Here is a 24,892-nt window from a genome sequence, read left to right as displayed (position 1 = left end):
AAAGACATTAAAGGTGTGTGTATAATAAATATAAAACTACTACACTTTATTGAATCATTATTGAAGCCTTTCTTGGAAGCTGGCACTCTGCTTTCCAAAGGACTATAATTGTATGTGTCTAGTTCATTAAAAGCAGAATCCTTTTTGTAAGAGAGCCATTATCTGACAATATTTTAATGCATCTTTTCTACTAACCACAATTATAAATGCAGATGTGCATCATCACATATCTTTAAATAATCTGCTCCTTGTCATTCATGCAGAAGTGCAGTAGCTGATTTTTAGCATGTTGAATGACATGCATCTTTGTACATGATAGTAAAATCAAGCTCTTTATTGATAAGGAAGTACTGTAATGTACATAGCTATAACTCTTTTAATTGTTTTCCTTTTTTTGATTGATTTCCAGGGGCTCTGTGCTCAGACTTTCTGTGGTCATCTGCATTCCTGTAATGATGCGACGTTCAACATGAAGGTAAGTTCTATGCACGAAGGCTTGATTTCTCAAGTCGCAAATTATAAAGCCAGAAGTGACCATTGTGATTATCTAGTCTGACCTCCTGTATAACACAGGCCATACACCTTCCCTGAAATCATTCCTGTTTGAATTAGAGCATATCTTTTAGAAAAACATCCAATATTGATCTTAAAATCTCCATATTCCTCTTTTGTAAACACTCTTCATGCACAGATATTTCTCCCTCATGAAATTGACAATCCTATAGGAATCTCTCACGATCCTATGACAATCCATGGGGGCACACACACTGACTACTGTATGTGACATTCCAGCTATATTCACAATAAAGCTCCATCCCTGTGACCAACCTTAGTTTGTTTCTTGCTGCCTCTGAGCCATTCCCCCTCACTGTGACTGTACAGTTAGTTTAGTTAGCTGACATTTCCTGTTGGCTGTTAGTCATTTCCTGGGTAGTTGGTTTTGTTGTTGCTCTCTCTAAATGATATTCTATATCATTTTGAGTTGGATTAGTGGTAGAGTGCAGATAGATGTGGAGAAGGTGTGGACCTTCATGGCTGAATTTCATGTGAGAGTAGACTGTTCCTCACAGACCAGCACATTAAATGCTTAAAAGGCCCGGATCCAAAGCCTGTTGAAGTTGGTGCACAAAAACCCATTGATTTCAAAGGGCCCAACATGCCCATGAAAAGGTTGTGTCCTCTGTAAGCGCTCAGTCTACTGGGCCTGAATTTACAAGCTCCAAACCTGGAATACTCTTTGTTTCGATATCTGAGAGCCTCTTCTGGGTTCCCTATAACTAGTGGAGTGAAGGGAGGGCAGGGCACCCCAAAATCTTCTGCTAATGGTGGGGAGCAGGACAAGGCACAGCAGTGCTCCTCCCACCACACTGTGCTTCAAAAGGGCTTCCTGCTGCATGAAATGGAGAAGTTGAAGCCGCTCTGCTTGCATTCGATGGCAAGACTGGGAGATTGGAGATCTGGTGGCTTGTCTGGCTCCCCCACCTCTCTTGACCAGACAGCTCTATTGTTTGGGGGGGATGCTAATCCTCAGAGTCCTCCCCAGACTGGCATAAGGGTGATGGTCCCACAAACACTGTTTCCTTTCTCTTGGGCTTCTGCTCCCTGCTGTCCTTCTGGCCAAGTGTCTTCCAGCGGGTGTCTCTGATGCCTGTCCTTTACCCTCCATCTCATTATTGCAGGGTTTTGAGGGCCATCCGCTAGCTGCAGGGAACATTGGATATTTTCTCCTTGCCCAATAGGGGCTATTGCTCAGCTGTCTCCTGGTGCCCCTGAGTTACTAGGAAGGAATCCTAAGGGCTAATCTTCTCATATGACCTAGTAAGGGGTAGGCCATATTCCTGGTTGGGGGATAGGTACTCCCATGGGATGCGAACTCCCTCCTGCACTGTATTTTGTTTTAAATGATGCCTATTTTGGGCAATTACTTATCCTGACCCTTAGTATTTTGAAGCATGATGGCCTTGAAAAGATAGAATATAACTATTTCATGTAATTAGAACAGTGAATAAAGGCTTCATCATAGCACGCAAGGGTACAGGCTGGCCTTTATGCTGAGCATGTACTAAAGGACTCTCATCTCCGGTGCAGAATATCCTACATGACCTAAAATAATTAACAGGAAGCCAAGGGAGTGTGTGCCGATAATCTTCCAGATAAGCATGTTATTTTGATAGAGACTATTACAGCAGACATTAAACTCTAGGCTGAAATCACTGGTTGACATTCTCAATGATTGAATTAGTAAAGATGGAAACAGCCAGTGCAGTATTGATTGGACTGAGGGAGGAGTGTAATTTCAGAATTGGTAATTACAGTTGTATAAATTAATTGTACATGCTCAGAAGGCAAGGCAGCTAAACCTGAGGTATACATGTTTCAATCGTCAGATTGTCTGGCCAGCATAGCTAGGACAACATTGCAGCTGAAAATAGCACTGAAGGAATATTTTCCAAATCTTTTCTCTACTGGATACCTACTGAAAGATTCAACTATTTGGTGGAACCCAGTAATCTAAAGGACTGGCAATTCTGCCCTCATCTGGTCATGATGGGCAAAATATCTAAAAGCACGACGTTCCATTTTCAAAGGTGACTTAGGCACTTCAGCCCAAGTTTCATTAAAAATCAATAGGACTTAAGTTCCTAAAGTGCCTAACTCACTTCTGCAAATATGACTTAGTCTCTTAAACCACTTAAGTTGTTTTGAAATTTTATCCTTAGGCTCCTATGTGCCTAAGTCACTTTTGGAAATGAGACTCTAGAGGACAGTTTTCCATTGTTACATGAAGTATCAATTACCCAGTAGGTTGCATTCTATATAATCACATTGTATACTATATAAATTCTTGTGGAGCTGTCTGAAACAATATGTATTTTGGATAAAATGAATGAATGTCAGTTGTTTAGTATTTCACGTTACTGGAATCACAGATGTTACTTTTTGTTTAAAAATACTTCAGAGTTGGATAGACTTTTAGGGCCAACAATTTCAAAAGTGCTCAGCACCCACAATTAGCAGTTATATTTTCCAAAGAGATTGACTCCCGTTATACGTCTGAAAATATGGCCACTGATTTAAGTATCTGAGTGTGAGCTGAGCACTTTTGAAAATCTTTTGAAAATTATCACATTAATTTAGTAGGTATTCTGTTAGCAGTTAAGATTATGGAAAGACTTCTATGACACACTGTTTTCAGTTGTTTGTAAGTTTTTGTAGCATTCTAGGTTTCTGTACCTAGAGGTGAAATTGTCTTGGAGCGATTGAACAAATTCTGTTTAGCCATAGAGAGGTGGAAAAATATCTTTTCTTTTGGAAGTTAATATCTTATTTGCTTACTTCTCCATAATTACATCACAGCTAACTTTTCATCTAAAATGCTCAAGGTGGCTTTTGCTCGTGCAGGATTAGGCCATTTCACTATTTACAAAAATACATAAGTGCAGATATAGTTTAGCACATTTCTTTAGAGTTTACTGTGCACGCTCAGACTCTCTTCAAAGGCTCTGACACTGACCAGAATAACAGATTTCATGTAGCTCAATTAACTGGAATTGCTAAAGTGCACCATCCCAGGGAGACCCAAGTGAAATAGCACCTGGGAAGTAATCCTTTCTCCAGCTTATGTGGTATTATGGGGGCTTTATCCAAAAACAATTGAGTGGGCTTTGGTACAGACAGATACTTTGCATAGTGCAGCTTATTCACCCCTCCATAACAGGTTACCTCCACTGGCCCAGGCTGAATAGGAAAGTAGGGCCATAGACACACCCCTTCCTTGTTCATTGTGGATGCACATAAGAGGAAAAGTGGGACAGTTTTAAAGGGCAATCATTGTACTGTTTATTCTGCAAAATATTATTATTCTGAGTTTTGGAAAATAAGACCGTATGTGTATATTTGTGTTCAGCAATGAAAGGAAACCAGTACAATTGCATAATATAAATTTCACTGCGGCAACTTGAACTGGCATTCAATTTAAGAATTTTCTCTCTAATACACCTGTATGAAATTTTAGGAATTTCATAAACCACTCCATTTGAAACAAGTCCTCATATAGCAGAGTCATACAGCACTTTGCAACTTGACATGCATTTACATTCTTTGTACCTCATTATCTTATTGTAACCTCTGTTTACCTCTGTGGAATTACTTCAGATTCAGTGTAATTTATAGCAAAATTTAAACCTGTGTGTGTGTGTGTGTATACAAAAATGCTTGCATATAAATGAAGGAATGAGTCACCATTCATTAGTGATTGTTTATAACTGCTTTTTCCACACCTTGTCTGCATTAGAGTTGGGGGGAAAAATTTCAGTAACAAAATTTCCTTAAAACAAATAGTATTTCTGAAATTATCAATGCCCAAAAGGCCACACAAAACATTCTTCAATAGCAGGATCCAGCTTTCTCTCCCCATGCAGAAATGCAAACAGCATTTCAGGTCAGTCTTCCATTGATTTACTGAAGGACAAATAATGTCAGACAGTTCTTATACCAAAACAAAATTTCAATTTTGTTTACCTCTTCAGCAGTCCAGCTTGATGTCAGCTACCATTTAGCTGGGCCAATAATATTGATATTTGATGTCAGTTCTTATTCATTACTGCACCCAAATGATGCAAAAGCCAAATCTTTTAGATGTTTCCATGGATGGCCAAATAAAGCCAGGGGCTGTCAAACTATAGCTGACAGACGGAAACCAGAAAAGAACAGAATACAAAATCAGACATGTATCTGCTGCTGTTATTTATGTATTCAGAGTGTTCTGTTCTTTGCACAAGCTCAAAGCCAGTCACTTATAAAGGTTACCTAGTAATATCAAATGTGTAATTATACATGCAAAAGGCTAATAGGTTCTTCTTCTAGTTTATTGCTGTCTTCGTGCATAAGAAATATAATTACAGACCTGGGTTGCATTCTAAATACAAATATTAGTAGTATTAGTTGAAAATTATTAGAAGGGAAAAAAAACCCTGAAAAGTATTCTTATAAAGGCAAAGGGAGAAAGAAATTCCTATTCTGTCAAGTGGTGGGGCAGAGAGGAAAATATGCACCAAAACAGTTATTCCTCAAACCGTTTTTCACTCATTTTGCTGGTAGATAGAGAAATTCAATCAGATGCAGGTGAAATTATAGAACGATCCTCCATTCACAAGAAGTAGGACAGATTCCAACTCTGGTGGCTGGGAAGATCATCTGAGTCCCCATTCCTTGTAGCGGCTTCTCTGGGATTCTGTCTCTTTCTGCCACATAGAGTATTCACCACCCCTTCCCCCATTTTACACCATCAATACTCTGTTTAGAATCCCACAAGTAGTCATTACCTATCTGAATAATCAAGGTATGATCAGAAAAGAAGTTCTGAAGCCATCCTCGGAGGATCCAGTATGTCCATGTCTGCCACATATATCAAGGTCAAAACTAAATATAATGCAGAAATCAGATTCTCAAACTATGAGACTAGACTAGAAAAGCTCTCTTTGATGACTATTCCAAACACCAGAAACTCTTCAACCTATTCACCTCAGTAACCATCATAGACAATACCTCTGTTCTTCCAGTTGCTGAAACACAATGTCTTGGAGAGTGGATTATGTCTTCTTTCTGTGGAGAATCCCCTAGAAGTACACCTTTTTTCTTGTCCCGCTGATACTCAGAAAGTCGGGAAGACCAAGAAAGTTCATGCTCCACAAATTCTTATTGTACTGTGTTAGCCTTGCAAACCATAATTCTTTTGCCTTCTGGAGGGGAAAGATAGTCTCATAATTAAGCACTTGATTGGGACTAAGGAGGTGTGGATCCCATCCTTCATTATGCCACAGCTTCCTGTGTAACTCTGAGTTCTCCATTCTTTATTCTATTTCCTTATCTCAGAGAGGTGTTTTGAAGATAAACTTATAATACTTGTAATACAGTTATGGTTCAGCTCAAATAGCAGTGTCTTGAACCAATCTGGCTGTCCTTAGCCTCTGGGTACCCAGTAAACAGATAATACAAACCTGTGAATACTCCCCAAATATATGAACTGGGGATTTTCATCAGGGCCTTAGGGAATCTGGCACTCAGATCCCATTGAGCTGAACGCTATGGTGATGGAGGCCATTAAAATACTTACATTGAAAGATCATCCCTCACTTCTTTATGACAGATTATGTTAATCCAGGCACTTTCTTTGTCGAGCACTAATTTAGCACACAACCTCCCTTCAGCTCTGCCTTTTCACTGTAAAACAGAAAAATGTAGTTCTTCCAATTGGTAGTTACACTCCTATTTTCATCCAAGAAAGACTCAACTTCTAGGATTACATTTCTTGGATGAAAATAGGAGTGTAACTATCAACTAGAAGAACTACACATTTCTGTCTTAAAGTGGAAAGGTAGATCTGACGGCTTTGAATATTTCTCTCTCTCTATTTTTTGCACAGAGTTATGGAAATTTTACTCAAAAAGATTCAATCTACAGAAGTTAGTTCTCTCAGTGTGCAAGTTGCCTTAGGAATCTTGGATTTAACAAGCCTTTCACTCTCCCACAAGTTACTAGGTTGTTGAAGGCTTTCACCAGATTTAGTCCTATCAAGATTTATATCTCTAAATGGAATCTTAAAAGAATAGTTATCAGTCAAGGTAACATCTTTCAATCTCATCCTCCTTTATTGTTTTAGCCATTAAATTCTTTCTCCTTTGCTATTACTTCAACCAGTAGAGGAGGTGAACTGGAGGTTCATTGAACTTAATCTCCCATTCTTCCAAGATAAGATCACATCCTCAATACTTTTCCTTCATCCGTCATCAAGATTAACATAACTTTCCATTTGAACCAAGAATTTCTTTGTTCTTCTTTGGTTGTTACCAAAGAAGAACTCAATGGAGTCCAAAGAGCATCAGGTACCCTTCACAAAAAATATTCTCTTTGCAAAATGTGTCTATCTTTCTTCCTTATTGTAAATCCAAAAAAGGTCTCCGAACTCTCTAGAAAGTCTTTCAGTCCCACTAAGCAATGGCAAACCATCAGCTCTAAAATCATTCCTCATCCAGCTATCTCTACTTTCTCAGCTCTCTCTCTCTCTCTCTCACATGGAATCCTCCAGGAAAAAAAGGAATATAGGTTCCCATAATGAGATTTGTAGAGCCACCTTTTGAGCTTCAATGCTCCCCTTCACTAGACAATATGAGATTGATGTCTGCTTGTCGGCAGATGTTCCCTTCAGGCATCAGGTCCTGAAAGCTGCTATGTTTTTCTAAGCTGTTTAATATCTTTGTTCTCTTCCTTACATAATATATTGTTTGATGTATCCCAGTAGTATTCCATGTTTCTGGATCAGTGAGTACACAACAAATTGGAATGGGATAATCCCTGTCTGTATATTGGTTATCTCGGAGTAAATGCACACACCATTGTGGAGACTGTCTCCATCCTTGCTTTGAATTTTAACTTGTCTCCTTTCTCTGTGGTGTCCAACATGACACATCTGTTTCTTTGGACTCCTATGAGGTCATATACCAGATACATGCCTCCTAAACAGGTTAAATGTGGTGCCAACATAAAAATTCCTTAAAAACTGCCTTTTTGTCAAAGATTTATCGATGATGTAGTCAGTAGTTCTCTATGTGCTTCTGGAATGGTGAATGCACTTGCTCTGAGAAGAGTAATATAAATGTATTTACAGGTCACACAAGATTGTCTCTTTTATTGTGCCAATTTTTAATCTATTTAATCAAATACTGGCATCTTATTAAATGAAAAACAGAACCGATCAGTTAAACTATACTTTTGTATGTAAATAAGCTTCATGTTCTATAGAATTTTTGTGACTTTTCCATCAAAATGTTTTTGATGGAAAATGGGGTTTCTGCATAATCAAAAATTTTCACAGGGAAATTAGCGAGACAAGATGGATGAGTTAATATCTTTTATTGGACCAACTTCGAGCTACACAGAGCTCTTCTTCAGGTCTGGGAAAATACGCCAGGTGTCACACCTAAACACAAGTTAGAACAGATTGTTTAGCATAAGTAGTTAAAACATGTGCTAAGAGACCATTAAAGGAGAATGTTAACTATCCAAGGAGACCTGTTAACACCGCTGCAGTCCTGGGGACAACAAAAGTAGGGTTAGTGGTTTACAGATTGTTTTAATAAACCATAAATCCAATGTCTTTATTAAGATAAAGACACTCTTACTGAAGGACTATCAGGACTCATAGAAACCTTCCTTAAACCACTCACTACAGCTTCTTCCAGGACACAACTGACCTCTTCCACAATAGGGGAATAGCCATGGGTACTAGGATGGCTCCCCAATATGCTAACCTCTTCATGGGACACCTTGAGGAAGAATTTCGGGACAACTACATGAAACCAATGATGTACTGGAGATACACTCATGCTGTTTCCATCCTCTGGAAAGAGGATTCCTGAACTCATTAAAAATGGTTCTGAGTTTCTTTCACCAACAGAAGTTGGTCCAATAAAAGATATTACCTCACCCACCTTCTCTGTCTAATATCCTGAAACTCTCACAGTTATACCACCACAGGAAAATGTTGACTTTACAGGATTTTTTTATTTATTTATTTTCCATTTAGAAAACCAAAAGATTTTGGGGGGGTCAGTTCAACATTATTCTTTGTCCATGTGACATATGAGAGTACAAGCCAGATCAGTGAGTAGCTGTGTCCCTCCCGCCTTCTCATGTGGGATGCCCTTTACAATGCCTTGCTGCCGTAGTTTCCAACCTGGACTGCTCACAAACAATCTCTAGCATATACATCACTCCCAACTTTGTCAATGTGTTTGCTGCAGCTAGCCAGCCACATCTTGGCTCTTACCAGCCTTAACGATTACCAGGTGACCTCCAACATACTTCCAGTTCCAGATTTCCCCCTCTCCCTCCGAAACATATGTTCTGTACTGCCCAGCCCTCTCCTGGACAGTACGAATATATGGAGTTCATTATTTCTTAAGGGATTAATATGCACACAACTTGTTACTCCAAAATGAGTTACCCAAGCTCTTCAACTTGAACACACTGGATTAAATAAAACAACAAAGCATGTTTACTAATTACAAAGAGAGAGATTTTAAGTGAATACAATAAATGAGGCATAAAAGTCAGAAATGGTTACAAAAAAAATAAAGCTAAAACACTTACTGGTGCCTAACTTAACAAATTATATCAGATTCAGAACCAAGTTTTCTCACCACATGCTTTCAGCAGTCTTACTGACCAAACTCTTTGGATCAGGACCTCTCCCTGAGACTCCAGCAACTGCTTCCTTTGTCTCTTCAGGTGCAGTGAATGTGATGGGCTGGGAGAGAGAGAAGGGTATCTTGGGGTGTCTGCTCCTTCTTTTTATAGTTCTGTCCCCCGATAAACAAGCATTTCCAGCTGGAAGCAAAGTGACAGGTAGTCTTTATGGGAGGGAACTCCATGCTGTTTTTTTGCTAAGATGCAGATTTTTTGCCCCTGCTCCGTTTCCTACCAAAGAATGGCCACTTAGCATCAGCCTTGTTTACACCTGGTTTAAATGTCACTTTACCCTTTTTCTCCAAGGAACTGGTTTGGCCACAGGAAAACAGGTCATGATTTCAGTTTATGTTTATAACATCACATATAGTGCAGCTACTTGCATTTTGCCATGATACTATTGATCAGCAAATTATCTTTTTAAATGATATCTCACAAGGCATAGTTTGTACAAACATTATTACAGTAGTGTGTAGGGTGTGAACCCAGGGGTGTATTTCATCATAATCAACATAAGCTACTATGGTGTCTCATGGGAGCTGTTCTTTGGATGCTTCATATTTCTATTCTGCAGTAGAAACTAGGCTTCCTGGCTGGACTACATCTCTCATGATACACTGCAGCCTCTCCATGGGTGAGCTGCATTGGTGAATTGTGGGAGATGTAGCCTGCCAAGGAGCCCCACTCACAGGGGGAAACTGGGGTATGAGGTACCCAAATACAAGACTCATGCAACACCACAGTGGCTCAACCAGATGCAGATTAATGTCAAAACAGAACACTTCAACATTTCAAAACTGAAAGAATTCAGAACTTTTTGTTCATAAACATTTTTGATATTTTGACTATTTGTTCTGTTTTGGGGTTTTTTCTGGGGGAAAAAAAGGTCAAAATATCAGAATTTCCTATTGGATGGAGATTCTGTTATTTAATCAGCTCCAGTTTTTAATAGGACTGACTGTACATTTGATGCCTAATCTAGTGTAACTGACCTTGACTTAATATGATTCTGTATGGCTAAGGAACTGCACATATCTTAGGTCAGTTTGAGCCTTTAAGAGATTCTAGAAAGAAACAGATAATAAACACATCATATATCATACCTCCCTTCATACATTTGAACTTCGTATTTGCAAAATATTAACAAAACAGTCATACCAATTTGTGCCTAAATATAATTACAAGAAAAAAAGATTATCTCAGTTAATGTGATTTTTGTTAGCTTCATTGTGTGTTCTTCAGCGAATGTGGCCCTCTCTATGTATAATCCAAGAAACAAATGCTATTTAACATGCAAAACTTCAAGCAGTGCAGAAGACTTTGCCCTTCCTTCTCAGAGGAGAATTAATTTGTATATCCCAAGCAGCAACAGCAGGAATAAGGTTTTTAAAATACACCTCCTGGTAGAACATACTAGCATTTCCTGTGGCAGATTTACATTGTGGGCCTCAGCTCTACCTATTTCATTTTAACTGCTGTTTTTTAAACTCACCATTTCACTAAACAAACAAGACTTCATATAAATACTAAGATCCATATATTTCATTGATACACTCATCAGACAGGTTCCTCACCACAGACGTATGCAGATTCACATGCATTCATGCACCTACATGGATGTTATACTGTTGTTCAATTAAATTTTATAAGATGCATGCATATTCATATATGATAGAATATGGCTTTTATACAACTTTTTCTCCCCATACTCACCCCCTTTCCTCCCTCATATGACAGTAGTCTTCAAACAAAACTGCAAGAGATTTAGGCTCTGATCTGCAATAAGAATTTTGCCATTGACTTCAGTGGGAACAAGATTAGACCCTTAGAGAGCTTGTTTCTAATTTAAGATACACAGGAACATAATGTTATATACTTGGAGGTATGGTATATGATTTTACATCATACACAGGAATGCACCTGTCTAAAACCCATCTGTCTCAGAATAGCATGGAGCCTTTAGGGTCAAATTTTGAAAATGCAGCATTTGTTTTTGAAGGTGCAATTAGTCATTGTGTCATCCCCAAAGGTACAATCTGTACTGTTGAATCACTGTGTTCCTTTAACTCTCCAACCCAGGGTGCCTTTTACACTGCTTTGCTAGTGAAAAGCAGCCTCTCCAGGCTCTGCTCACACATTGCCATTAGCATGTAAAGTTCAGCTAAATTATGTGAATGCTTTCACAGCCACTCATGAATTACATGTAGGGTGACACCCACAAATTCTTAGTCCCAGCCTTGCACCCCAGAAATGTATGTCTTGCACTGTCCACACACTACTGAATTGAATGCAAGCTCATCAATAGTCCGTCATTTATGTCAAAGAAAATGATCATGCACCAGCCTTTGTTAACCTGAGTACAGATTCCCCAAACACTTCAACCAAACACACTAGTTTAGCTAAAACAATAAAACACATTTATTAACTAGAGAAAGATAGATTTTAAGTGATTATAAGTGAGAAGGCATATAAGTCAGAGTTGGTTTAACAGAAGAAATAAAGAGATAAATAAACAAGCTAATTCCTAAACTTTACCAAGCTCAATAAGATTTGAAAGCAAAATGGTTTCTCTCCCGCAAAAACTTTCAGCAGCCCATACTAACTGGAAAGCATTCTGTTTAGGATCCCTGCTCCTCAAGTGATCTTGCTTCTGTGAGTGGATATGGGGATGAGGAGGTCACTGTCACTGTCTCTCTTTTTTTATACTCTGACCCTTTGTACTGGAAAAGTCTTTGCTGTGTCATGGGATCAGGCAGTTCCATGGCATACGTGAGCTGCCAACTGTCCATCAGGTGAATTTTAAATGTCTTGTTTACATCTCCTCTGCTGGTGAATCTCCAGTTAAACAGGATGATGGCCTTCTAGCATCTAGCCGACGTGCCATTGTGTCTTTGTCTTTGAGAAAATGGTCTGAGGGTTTTATCTAGAACTAAAGCATATTTCAGTAACAAACGTATAGTAAAATCTCATACTTTCACATGCAGTGTTGTTATGCACATTTCAGCAGAATAATAATATTTAGCAGATTTTGAGTTTTCAAATGATATCTCACAAGGCATACTTTGTACCCAATATATCATAATCATATAACAGGGTGAACATAGGACAATCATGTAGATTGTCGAAATATCAGATTTTGCAGGTAAACATCTAGATTATATCACCTGAGAATAATTGTAGGTGCATTGACGTGTCTGAGTTTAGTAGCTGGCACAAAAACAGAGATAAATTCAGAATCAGAATGAAGATCATGTCCTTGAATTGATGGGATGAGTTTGTTTAGTTCCATCATCCACTGTGTTCCAAAATATTTTGAAATTAGAAAGGAAAACTTTATGTTATTATTATTACTACTACTACTACTACTATTATGTAAAACTGATAGAGCAATGATTAATTTCTGGAGTAAAATTCTGATGAAGGTGAAAATTTTGCTGACATTTTTCTTAGTTTTTTTTCTTTTTGTCAAATTGAAAACCTGAAAATCAAAAATATTTCCGTTTTCAGCAGCTGAAAACTTTTGTTTGGTTTTTTCAATTAAAATGCAAAAAGTTTCAACAACAGTGGATAATTTTCAGGCAAATTTCTGTGTCAAAAAAAAATTGGTGAAAAAATTCAACCAGCTTTATTTTATATTGTGTGAATGCATGAAGTATAGTTAAGTGGTGCTTGTTTGCCTTTAATGGAAAATGTTTTCTGATTTATTAGCGCTAAGCATTAGGGTAGATAAGTTCTTATTTAAAATGATACTTGATATGTTGCCACTATCAGTGAATTTATGGAATCGTATATTACATACACATCAGTAAGCAAAATAAAGCTATGGTGATAATGTTATTACAGTGAATACAAAGCTAATCAATAATGACTGCCCACTTATTTTTAAGTGTGTAATCCTTTACTTTAATGGTATGTAGAAGCTGAATTACAATAGAACTCTTGAGAAGAACACATGACATCTATTGTAATACCCTATGAGTTCATTATGATCAGTGCTATCAAAGGGAATACCTAATGAGGTAACATTGTCACCTAACTTTAGTTTAGGCATGATAGCTTTCAAAATATTCAGAAAAGCAAGTAATAGCAATTAGCATTCACCTCCTTCTTCCATTGCACAACTCCTGGAATTCAAAGACACTGCTTTGATGGATATAAAGAAAAACAAAACTGATCATCTTAAGCCCCTGTACAAAAAGAAGTAGTTCTCTCTGCTGTACTGTTTCAATTGAAGTGTCAACGATGGCTAGCAGTAACTCTGCAGGGAGTGCAATGAGCTTCAGTTTTCTATGTAAATTTATGCAAAGGACTTCTGCAAGCCTAGCATGTGCTGTTCTCAAACACCTCAAGGAACTTCTTAATACTTGATGTGGCAGAGGGAAGAGAGATTCCCTCTGTTTCACACAGCAAGAGGGGAGCCTGCGGAATGCATGTAAACAAAGAAAGAGAACAATGATCTATCATTATTTGAAAGTTGGTAGTACTAGAAAATCTACTGAAACAAAAGCTCCCCCTTTTTCTTTATTTAGAGTGATCCCCATAACCCAAAGTTATGAAAAGTGTGCTCTTTATTAGCCTCTACTTCCTCCCACAATGTAAAATTAGTAAGCCAGAAATAATATCATCCTGGCATTTTCATCATTCCTGTATCAAATCATTTTATTGAGTCCTATAAGACTGAGGAAATAAAGCCAATAGCAAGTAGTACTGATCCAAATACTACTCAGCTTTTGAGTTTGTCCCTTTCCTTTGTATGGTATAACACACCCACCACTTTTCCTAGGAGCATGATGCCTTCTCAACCCCATCATCATTTCATTCTGGGAGGCATATTGATTGCTAATACAAGAACACTCTTCTCACTATGTATAACCATTTCAATATGATATTTTTTACCCTGCTGTAAGCAGATTATGTGTCTACCCTGCTCTTACCCCTTTTGTTGGTCTGGCTTTATTGCCTATCCAGAGAAGAGTAATGAAACTTAAACCTCCGTCTAAGCTTCTCCCCAAGCTTGTCTGTTTCTTGGATTTTCCTGCAGAATTTCCTATGTCCAGTTCCTTCTGCCCCTCAGACGCTCCAACCCCCCTTTTATTAGATTGAAGCTAACAAAATCCACCTCCCAGCATGAGCTAGCAGTGATTACTTTGCATCTTGATAGAGAGTTCTAGCTCCTGAATTTAAGGTTGCTCAATGGAGACACTCTGCATTTTTATGAATGATCCTCCAAACCAACACACTGTTCAGTGTGGCTGTTTCCTACTCCGGTTATGGGAGTATGTGAAAAAAGAAGAGCACATTGCTATATAATCCTCCTAATGGGTTTGTAATGATGCAGTTAATTTATCTATGGTCTTTATGGACCTCAGCTGCCAGGAGCTTGAAGGGAAATCAGCCAGCAAAATAACAGAGGTAGGAACAAGAATGATCTTCACTACCCACTAGCACAAAACATCAGCCAGCTCATTGGCAAGAGATCCCCTTTGAGCTGGGGATAAAGATGCTGATAATATCCTATAAGTGGGATCTCAGGATAGATTCCTGGCTGGATTTTAACATTTCTGTGTTTTGATTTTCATTGTGATTGTTAATAGTAATGACAAAGTGATGGGCACTCTATAGATTATTTGTCAAACACTGGCGTTGAGCATAGTGCTGTAAAGAACATAGAATGAAGGCCATCCTTGTCCTAAAGAGCTTCCACAGTGAGTAGCATTACTGAGACCTGCTGCTGTGAACCATATTGTCAATGAAAAGAGTAGAATAATTAACCACATTAGATATAACAAAAATAACCAGATTAATGTCTTGCACTGGGCCCTGTCTCTTCCCAAACTTTAGCTCTAATAGACAGCCAAGCGATCCAAAGATAGTGGTTGTCCACTGACAGACCTCTCCTGGCAATCCTAGAGAGTTCATCTCCAGACTCTAATGCAGTAATAGTCTCACAATAGTCTCACAGATGATTGTGTCTGCCATGATGGGAAGAAAATCTCTATGGGAAGAAGTATCCTCTTAGTAATTGCCTTAGTCTGTTCAGGGTTTTAAGAGTGTTAGGGACATGCCAAGAGACAGTGGTGGCATCCCTATTCCCGGAGTCCTAGATTTTTGTGACATATAGTTGCCTTATAAGACAAATGATATTACCTTACTGTGATCATGATTAAAAAGATGAACTGTAAAAGGAAAAGGCTAGTGAAAAGGTGGATAGAGGAAAACTTGTAGTAAGTGGCTGTAGATAAACTCTAATTATCCCATTTTTCCCCACTCTTGACTAAAATAATGTATTCAAAATACATTCTTTTCTTTTGAAATGGTAATCAATATAGTCAGAATCCTTGCTGCACTAAATAATTCTGAGTCATTCTTAGAAAAATTATTTTCATTGGAAGAAAGATGATTTAATCTTGATACCTGAAAATGATCTGAGATTGATTAGCCGTAATTCTAATAATGGGTTACAGATGGATTTTCTCTTCTCAGATCTGATACTTTACACGTTTAATTAGAAATTAAAAGCTCTATTCCCTGCTTCCGCTGCAGCAGATCTTCTGGCCTCAGACCACCCCTGCTCAGAGCTGTGCAAAAAACCAGATTTCACACCACACAGAGAAAGTACCACTGTTATTTCCAACCTTAAATTCTGCTCCATCTATTGTTTATTTTTTGTATTACATTAGTGTCTACAGCTACTAACAATGATCAGGGCTTGACTGCTAGGTATACAAACACATGGTAAGAGACAGTCCCTGCTCCAAAGAGCTTGCAATATAAATGGACAGTACAGACAAAGCATTTAAGAAAGGAAGAATTATCCCCAATTTACAAATAGAAAACTGAGGTACAGAGAGCCAATGACTTGCAAAAAGTCACATCAATAGTCTGTGTTAGAATTTAGCAGAGGTATGTTAGTGGATAACCCCTACTTTTGGACTTTTTGCATCCCAATCAGGTGCCTTAAGCATAAGTCCATCTTTCCTCCCCCATTATGCAGCGGAACCTTACTGCTTCAGGTGTCAGAGTACATCTGTCACCATGTAGGAAAGGAGTTGGATCTGCCCCCTCAGGCAGACATGACCATTACATTCTTTGGAAATTGTGGTGACCACACTCTCGGCTGTTTATTCCATAAACACTTTGTCATGCCAGGCATCAGTCAGACACTCAGTAGTAAAAGATGGGGTGAGGGATTGTGGGGGGGAACTCAAAGAAACGTCATCCTCATGAGCATGTCATAGGGTTTGATCTAGTTTCCATTGAAGTCAGTGGGAGGATTAATGATATAATCACAATAATCCATTAATAATAAAATATTATTTTCATGTACAGAATTGTAGTTTTGAAAACAAAGGATCAGATTCAGACCTCGTGTAAGGGAGTGCAACACCACTGACTGGAAATGGGTTGCACTTGCCTTCCCCAGGTCTGAATTCAGTACAAATGTCTAATTTTCTTACAACATAAAAAACATAATGAAACCTACATTAGATGTTCTTCAATACTGTACCCTTTTAAAAGATGTGCAGAATGTCACAAAGCAATTAATAAATCTCCTTCAGAGTTAAGACTTTACAGGGGCAGCTCCCCAAAGGAGTTTATCGCAATCAGAATTAGATAAAGCCATTTGATTATGTTTTAGGCACTACAGATCTACCGTGCATATATTTAGAGGTCTGTTATTAATGGAGAGCCATAACTGTTCATATTTTTTATCTTTAATGAGATATAACAATAATCAAGAGGTCTTTACACAGGATAATCGGTAACATTAGTATCATTGTTACTAAGATTTTTCACAAATGTACTGTAGTAATAATTTTAAAAGGAAAAGGAGATAGCATAATTAGCAAAAACTTAAAGTAATTTAGATCAATTCTTTAATATCTGCCAATGGCTGGTGATACTGTTAGACTCAACCTTGTTGTTATAATTATTAATTATTTGTATTATGGTATCCTCTAGAAGTGCCACCTGAGACTGACAAACCATTGTGCTTTAGGACTGTAAGTTGTACACATAATAAGAGACGCTTCCTACCCCAAAGACCTCAGTCTGAACAGGCAAGAAAGATGAAGAATTGGGGAATGGAAGTGTTTTATTCCCATTTTAGAAATGGGGAACTCTTGCACAGGGAGATTAAATGACTTGCAAAAAAAGCACTAAGAATTCAACCCTAATCTCCTGAGTTCTTGCGTAGTGCCTCAGAATTGACCCTTAATCATAAGACCAACTTCCTTTTTTAATTACCATAGAGCAAAAACCTAATAGAGATGTACAATAGTTTATGAAATATGAGAAGCAAATTTCCAACATCTGTCTTATCAGCTTTGTGAATCATCCAGATGATGATGGATCTGTTTGACTAGATGAAATAACAGAGTTGATGTTTCCTCAGTTGAAGTGCAATATAAAGCATGACAAAGAGAATGGAGCACAATTTTTGCCTTGATGTACTGGAGTTTCAACATTTCTCCTTAGATCACATTTAATTCTTTCCCTACATGCAAGAAAACCATGGTCCACTGCTTTAATACTCTGACGATAAATATATCATAAAAAGACTTTTTAATGTGGCAAGAAAAAGAAAACAAAGCAAGGCAGAGGGCTTATTCATGAATAAATAAAATAATAATAATAGGGATGAAGATGCAGAAAGCTCACATGAGAATTAAACCCAAGTCCTCTTTAAAGCATTTGAAAAAGACTCATTGCCAGAGGCAGAATGTATTAGTTTAAGATGCCACGCCAATCACTTACTTTTTTCTCATTCTTTAAATAAAATGTAGCTTCAAAAACTGTCCTTAAAGCACAACTCCATTCCTTTTCTAATATTTTGTTCACTCTCATTAAAAAGTTGCTGTCCCACAACTTCAGGGTCCAACTCATTTGATTTAGGAAATGGGTTAATAGAGATTACACTATGCCAATGAAAAGGTAGAAGGGAATAGTAAGCTCATTAACAAAAAACATTCAGTGGCAGTCTTAGCATAGTAGCTTTGTTAGTTATCAATTTACACATTTACTGATTTACACATTAATAATCAGCTACCATTCAGTGTATGCCAAGGCTGATAAAACATTTGATAAGCATTTTAAATAATTTTTATAAGAACTCTAAATTTTTAAAATCTTTTTTGTGTAGGTCTCTTGCATTTTCATGTAAATATGAAATGTAAATAAGTCTTTTTATATTTACTTTTACTGTAAATTACTATTATGTTTTATAATTATACCACATATTTGTTCTGAATTCTGTGAAATGTCTGCCAAGAACTTTTGACACAATAGAAATTATTTTATTCTGATTCTTAGATTGTAAGGAGCAAGGATCATCTTTTCGTTCTGTGTTTGTACAATGTCTAGCACAATGGGATTCTGGTTCATGATTAAGGCTCCTAGGTGTTATTGCAGTATAAACAATAAATAATAATAGTAATGATCCTTGTAGATAACACTTGAAGCTATCCATTTTGATATGGTCACATATTACTTCATGGATGAGAATTTAAAACAGGAGTGATGCAGATCAACTGCTAGATATACTTGTATTAAGTGCAAGCTAAGGGCTTGATTTAGGATGACCAGCTGTCCCAATTTTATAGGGACAGTCCCAGTATTTGGGGTTTTGTCTTATATAGGCACCCATTACCCCCTCACTCCTTGTTCCGATTTTTCATACTTGCTATCTGGCCACCCTAGCTTGATTGTGAGTTACTCCACTCTTCTCTTGTGCTGCTCAGTGCAGCTAAACTGGCTCATAAGAGGAGTAAGTTGCAGCAGATATAGGACACATTATTTTCCCAGAACAGTACAGATATGTACTGTCCCTACTCACAATTTACCACTAAGACTGCAAACACTTTGGGGCAGGGACTGTCATTTACTATATGTTTATACAGTGCCTAGCACAATGAGACACCTTCCTGGTTGAGCCCTTTAGGTGTTATTGTAATATAGATGTTAAATTATAACAACAATAAAGAAAGGAGAAGTCTCATAGTAGAGACCCATCAAAAGGAAAGGACTAGAGTTACAGAATGCCTTCCATGGTTATATGAGTTTGGGTTAGATGGGTTATTATTTACTACAAGGAGTGCTGATTACCTTGGTTTGAATCTGGCAATACTTGTTAGGCAAGCTTTAAACTAGGTAGCAATTAGCAAGCATTCATGTAATACAAGAGAGTTGGAGTATACTTCAAGTATACAAAGCAAGGCTGAAGATGAAGATGTTCTGAACCAAAAGATTAAAATCAAGAAGGGTATTAACCCATTAAATCAACTGTACAGGAATGCAAGAAGCACAAGCAACATGCAAAAAGATGTAGAAGTCATATTAAATCATAGAGATTATGATATACTGGATATAATAGAAACTAATGATTCTCATAAGTGGAATGCCAATATTGATGGGATAACCTACAGATGGGAGAGAAAAGGAAGAGGAAGTGGAGTTGTGGTGGTCTATTCCTAAAGCCTAGTGTTTAAAGTAGCCTACATGGAGGGTCTATGCAGTACCACTTCCCCTTGTTAGTGGGGTAGAGGAGGATCCATATAAAAGAGAAGTCCCTCATGCCTACTTATGCCCCATCCCCTCCCACACTTTGGGTGCTACCATGTGATAATCTCCCTTGGACCTCTGACAACTCTCCACTCAATAGAGTTGTGGATGTTCAGCACTTTTGAAAATCAGGTCTTGGGTGTCTCAAGTTGGACACCTAAAGTGAGTGTCCAACTTTTGAAAATATGGGGTAATGCCTTTATGAAAGTCTGCGGTATTTGCCCTCAGAGCTAATTCCAGTGTCAGTATTTTTTCCATTGAAAATTAGCTTCATTGAGACTTAATTCAGAATAAACCCATTATTTGTGAATTGTCATTACTGCCTCTAAGACAAGTATAAGTAATTTTTTTTAATGATTGACTTGCCTTTGCAATTTATATAAACTGAACCTTGTGAAAGGAACCAAATGAAACTATAGAGAATTAGATGAGTACATATTGAGCCAGATTTTTAACAGTGCTCAATACTCAGCATGGAGAGGTTGTTTGTAAATCTGGCTAATAAGCTCTTCTGAGGGCCTGCCCTCAGCTATCGGTGCCGAGTAGAGCTGTCCACAGGACAACAATTACATTTCAGGTTTCAAAATTTGTTTTCATTTTGCATTAGAAAGAAAGTTCCAAGAACAAGTCCCTGCTCTGCCTGATTCAGAGCACAATTTTTCATCCCAAGTCATGCCAAATCAGCTTGAACCTGGATCTCCCACATCCCAGGCCAGTACCCTAACCATCCAGGTATTCACAGTCTTTCCCTGAGACCTAAAAAATATTCCCAGTTGACGTTTCATGGAAACTGATAAATCTTTGCAAAATATTGCCCTTTGAAAAAACAGCATATTTCACCAAAAGTTCCAACCTGCTGTACTGCTGAGTACTTTGTAACATCTACTCTATGGTGATTGGAATAATTTTTCAAAACCTTGTAATCAGAAAGTTGAAGTGTTGTCCCTCATTACTTTCTGAGAAATGTAGATGATGACTGACCATTGTTCGTTTTTCATTATTGTACTTCCAACATTTCTTTGTAATACGCCAGAAATAAATTTTGAAATATTACACCTCCTGCAAATGAACCTAAACATTTCATTATAGTTATACCTTAATACTGGTTTGCAGGTCATTACCTTCTCCTTTGGAAGGCAATGGATGTCTTCAGGTCTAAAAGCCTCTATTTGCTTGATGACCCTGTGCTTTTTCCTTGCATGGATTACCTCCAGAAAAGGAATGAAAATTAAAGGTACAAGGCTTAGACACAGAATCTGACCCATTTTAAAATTGTAATAATCTGAGGCCTGATCCTGAATTCATGTAATTCCCGTTGAAGTCAATAAGATGCGTTCTGTTCTGACAGACTAGTATATCAGAAGTACTTACATTGATTTAGGTTGAATTACTCTAGGTTTACATCAATGTAATTCTGATATCAGAATTTGGACTCCCTATATTCTAAAATTCTATAGAATCACAAAATCATACAAATGTAGGGCTAGAATGGACTGTAAGAGGTCATCTAGTTTAGCCCCCTGAACTGAGGCAGGACCTACCTAGACCACCCCTGTTTGCCAACCTGTTCTTAAAATACTTCAATGAGGGGGATTCCACAACCTCCCTTAGAAGCCTATTCCAGTGCTTAACTATCCTTACATTTAGAAAGTTTTTCCTGTTATCTAACCTAATTCTTCTTTGCTGCAGATTAAGCCCATTACTTCTTGTCTATTTTCAGTGGAGATGGAGAACAGTTGATCATTGTCCTGTCTGTAACAGTCCTTAATATATTTGAAGATTATTATCAGGTCCCTCCTAAGTGTTCTTTCTCAAGACTAAACATGCCCAGATTTTTTAACCCTTTCCTGATAGGGTTTCTAAAACATATCTTTTTTTTTTTGTTCTCCTCTGAACGCTCTCCAATTTGTCCACATCTTTCCTAAAGTGTGGACCCAGTACTCCAGCTGAGGCCTCACCAGTACCAAGTACAGCAGCACAATTACCTTCCATATCTTGCATACAACACTCCTGTAGTTATACCCCAGAATATTAGCTGTTTCTTGCAACTGCATCACATAGTTTTTTCATACTCAGATTATGATCTGGTATAACTCTAGATCCTTTTCAGCAGCAATAGCACCTCCTCATCAGTTACTCCCCATATGGTGGTTGTGCATTTGATTTTTCCTTCTTAAGTGAAGTACTCTGCACTTGTCTTTATTGAATTTCATCTTGTTGCTTTCAGACCAATTCTGTAACTGCTCCAGGTTGCTTGGAATTCTAATACTGTCTTTCAAAGTGCTAGCAATCCTCCCATCTTGACTCAGGAGATGAGAGACTTACAGCTAAAGCAACACCTTCTGGAGCAGGTCATGAGGCCCACTTTGGCCCTGAGGCCTTCGTCTTATTGGTGATCACCTTCAGAACCAGCTAGTGATGCTACTGCATGGTTTGAACTCCGGGTTTCTCCCAAGAGGAAGAGGAATCATACTCCTTCCTCTGTTGTTGCAAGAAAGAGGTCCCATAAGATTAATCGGGACCACTGTAGGGCTCAGGGAGACTCTTCCTCAGCTTCTAAGAGGAGTGCTGACTGGCACCATACACCTGCCAGCACATGGGATGGAGCAGGTCCATCTAACTGCTCCCCAATACCACACCGAGATCAGAAGCCCATAACACCTACTCCAGTTCTGGCCCTGGGGTGTCTGTTGAGTCCCGTACTGCTGATGTTGGCTCCAGCGCAAACTGTCTCCACATTGCTGGCGTATCAGGTGGCATCAGACCTGCTTTGCTTCTCAGTCCCCGACTCTCCACTAGTTGAGGAATTTTCCAGTGCCGTAGCATCTACCACTTCATCCTCTGTTGTGCCTGTGGCGCCCTCTGGTTGTGTTGTAGAACTGCTGGGTTCGTCAGCACCTCAGCTTGCACTGCCCAGGTCCCAGACAATCTCTGCCCATCTCTGAAGGCCCCTCGACACTGGTGTGCCTTTCGGCATCATCATTGCCCTGATGCAGGTCCCATTGTCAAGTTCAGTGCCACCCTTGGCCTCTGTGCCTGTGCCTCTTCTGGTACCATGTGGAAGTGTGTCTCGTTTGGTACCACCAGTGCCAATTCCCCACTGATGCTACGGCTGTGTTGGGCTTCGGATGAGTCCGATCATTTGTTCACTACATCGGGACTGGCTCCCCGGTTGTTAATGGAGAATATCTGGGACTCCTTGAGATCCAGGTCAGGGTCATCCTCCTCTTTCTTGTCATCAGTAGTACCAGAGACCATCCTCAGATTACCATCGGTGCTGCAGTTGGGACAGAGGCTCTTGGCTCAGTGCTACTGGCTATGAAGGCCATATGCCTTTGCCCAGGGGCCTCCTTGGGATACCCTGCAGTTTTGAGGTTCCACTCTTAAACCCACTGAAGAGGAAGATCCCTGGTCCCATTGGTGACTCCTGTTCTTGAATCACCTCAGTTATAAGCAACTGCTAAGCTCATTCCCTCTGACTTGCAGGGTTATCCCAACAAGATTCTGTGATTCAAGAACAGCACCTGTCATTGACACAGCAAACTCCTTCTTTTTCCTCTCCAGATGACTCTCTCATGCTGGGCTCTTCCTTTCCCTGAATGCCTGAGGACTTTAAGGCATATAGGATCTCCTTAGGCATCCAGGCTGAGTTTCTGCAGGAGAACATGCATAAACTGCTGGGTATTCCCTAATCATCAGCTCCAGGAAAAGTAGCTCTCCTGATAAGTGAGATTCTCTTGGAGTCTGCAAAGCCCCTTTGGATTATTCTTTCTTTGTTGCTTTGCACTGCAAAGCATGTTACAAAGCAATACTTTGTTCCTGTGCATGTTTTTGATGGTTTCTACTCCTGTCCGTCCCCTAACTCTCTTGTGGTAACTTCAGCAAATGACAGAGCATGACAGGGATATATAAGTTTACATCTAAAGACAAAGAGTCCAAGAGGATTGATTGATGGGGCAGAAGATTTATACCTCCTTTTCCGTGCAGATGCGCATCATGAACCATCAGATGTTGCTCTCTAAATACAACTTTGTTAATTGGGAGACCATGTTTAAATTTGTGGATAAGTTGCCAGAAGCCACCAAGAAAGAGTTTAAGGCATTAATTGCAGAAGGCTGTCTGGTAGCCAAGACTTCATTAGTGTCAGCTTTGGCATGGTGGATGCCTCGGCCAGAATTAGGGCATCAGCTGTGACCGTGAGGATGGCATCATGGCTGGAGAGTTTGGGCATTGCACCCAATGTGCAGCAGACCATTGAGGGCTTAGCCATTTGATAGTAGGCTTTGTTTTCAAAAAAGATAGATGAGACCCTGCATTCTTTTAATTCCCAAGCTACTTTGCATTCCCTGGGAGTTTATAATCTCACTATAGAGACACCACTATTAATTATTTCAATAGCAGCCATTAATTATTTATTAATTTGTTTATTATTATTATTATTTATTTGTTACTAATGATTAATTAATTAATGAATTATTAATTAATTATTACAATAGCAGCAATACCACTTGCAGTGTTTCTTCAGACAGTCCTCCTTTCCTGCAAGGCAGCAGGACTGCCCTAGGAAGGGAAATAGATCCCAGAGGTGAAGGCTTTCTGGTTCTGGAGTTAGCCAGTTGACGCATCCTCCCCCGGCATCCAGCCCATTTTCATGTGTGTGTCCGGGGCAGTGATCCTGTTGTCACCTCTCCATCACCATTCCCCTTTGTTTGGAGGCAGGCTGGCTCATATTTATTGAGTTTGGGACTCAATTACCATGGATAGCTGGGTCCTAAGCACTGTCAGGTTGGGTTATGTCATATAGTCCCTCTCCATCCTTCCTCCTACCACCTGCCCCATCCCTCTTCAGGCACCCCTCTCATAAGACACTGCTCCTTGAGCAGGTTCAGTCTTTATTGGCTTTGGGAACTGTAGGGGAGGTTCCCAGCAGTAGCAGGGAGAGGGATTCTACTTCCAGTATTTCCTGGTTCCCAGGCCCAAGGGGAGATGAGACCTATCCTTGACTTCCACAACCACAACAAATACATCAGATATGTGAGATTCCATATGGTCACTCTAGCAACTATCCTCCCCACCTTATATCACA

At 38.9% G+C, this 24,892-nt stretch overlaps 1 protein-coding gene across 6 annotated transcripts in view; it reads left to right on the top strand.

Moving 5' to 3' along the window:
• SPAG16 (sperm associated antigen 16) overlaps positions 1-24,892 on the top strand; it is a 667,175-nt gene that overhangs the window by 512,743 nt on the left and 129,540 nt on the right. For 5 of the 6 annotated variants that reach the window (XM_067548708.1, XM_067548713.1, XM_067548709.1 and 2 more), the window contains one exon: positions 410-475. The exons of the other annotated variant lie outside the window; for it this stretch is intronic. In XM_067548708.1, the coding sequence (XP_067404809.1) occupies positions 410-475 (66 nt within the window). The remainder of the gene's footprint in view (positions 1-409; positions 476-24,892) is intronic. 6 annotated transcript variants of the gene reach the window in all.

The sequence above is a fragment of the Emydura macquarii genome, unplaced genomic scaffold (genome assembly GCF_026122565.2).
Source record: "Emydura macquarii macquarii isolate MOO-44397 ecotype Brisbane River unplaced genomic scaffold, CSIRO-AGI_Emac_v2 contig_1253, whole genome shotgun sequence".
Lineage (NCBI taxonomy): Eukaryota > Metazoa > Chordata > Testudines > Chelidae > Emydura > Emydura macquarii.
Note: the sequence above shows the minus strand (reverse complement) of the source record. Positions and strands in the feature narration are given on the sequence as shown.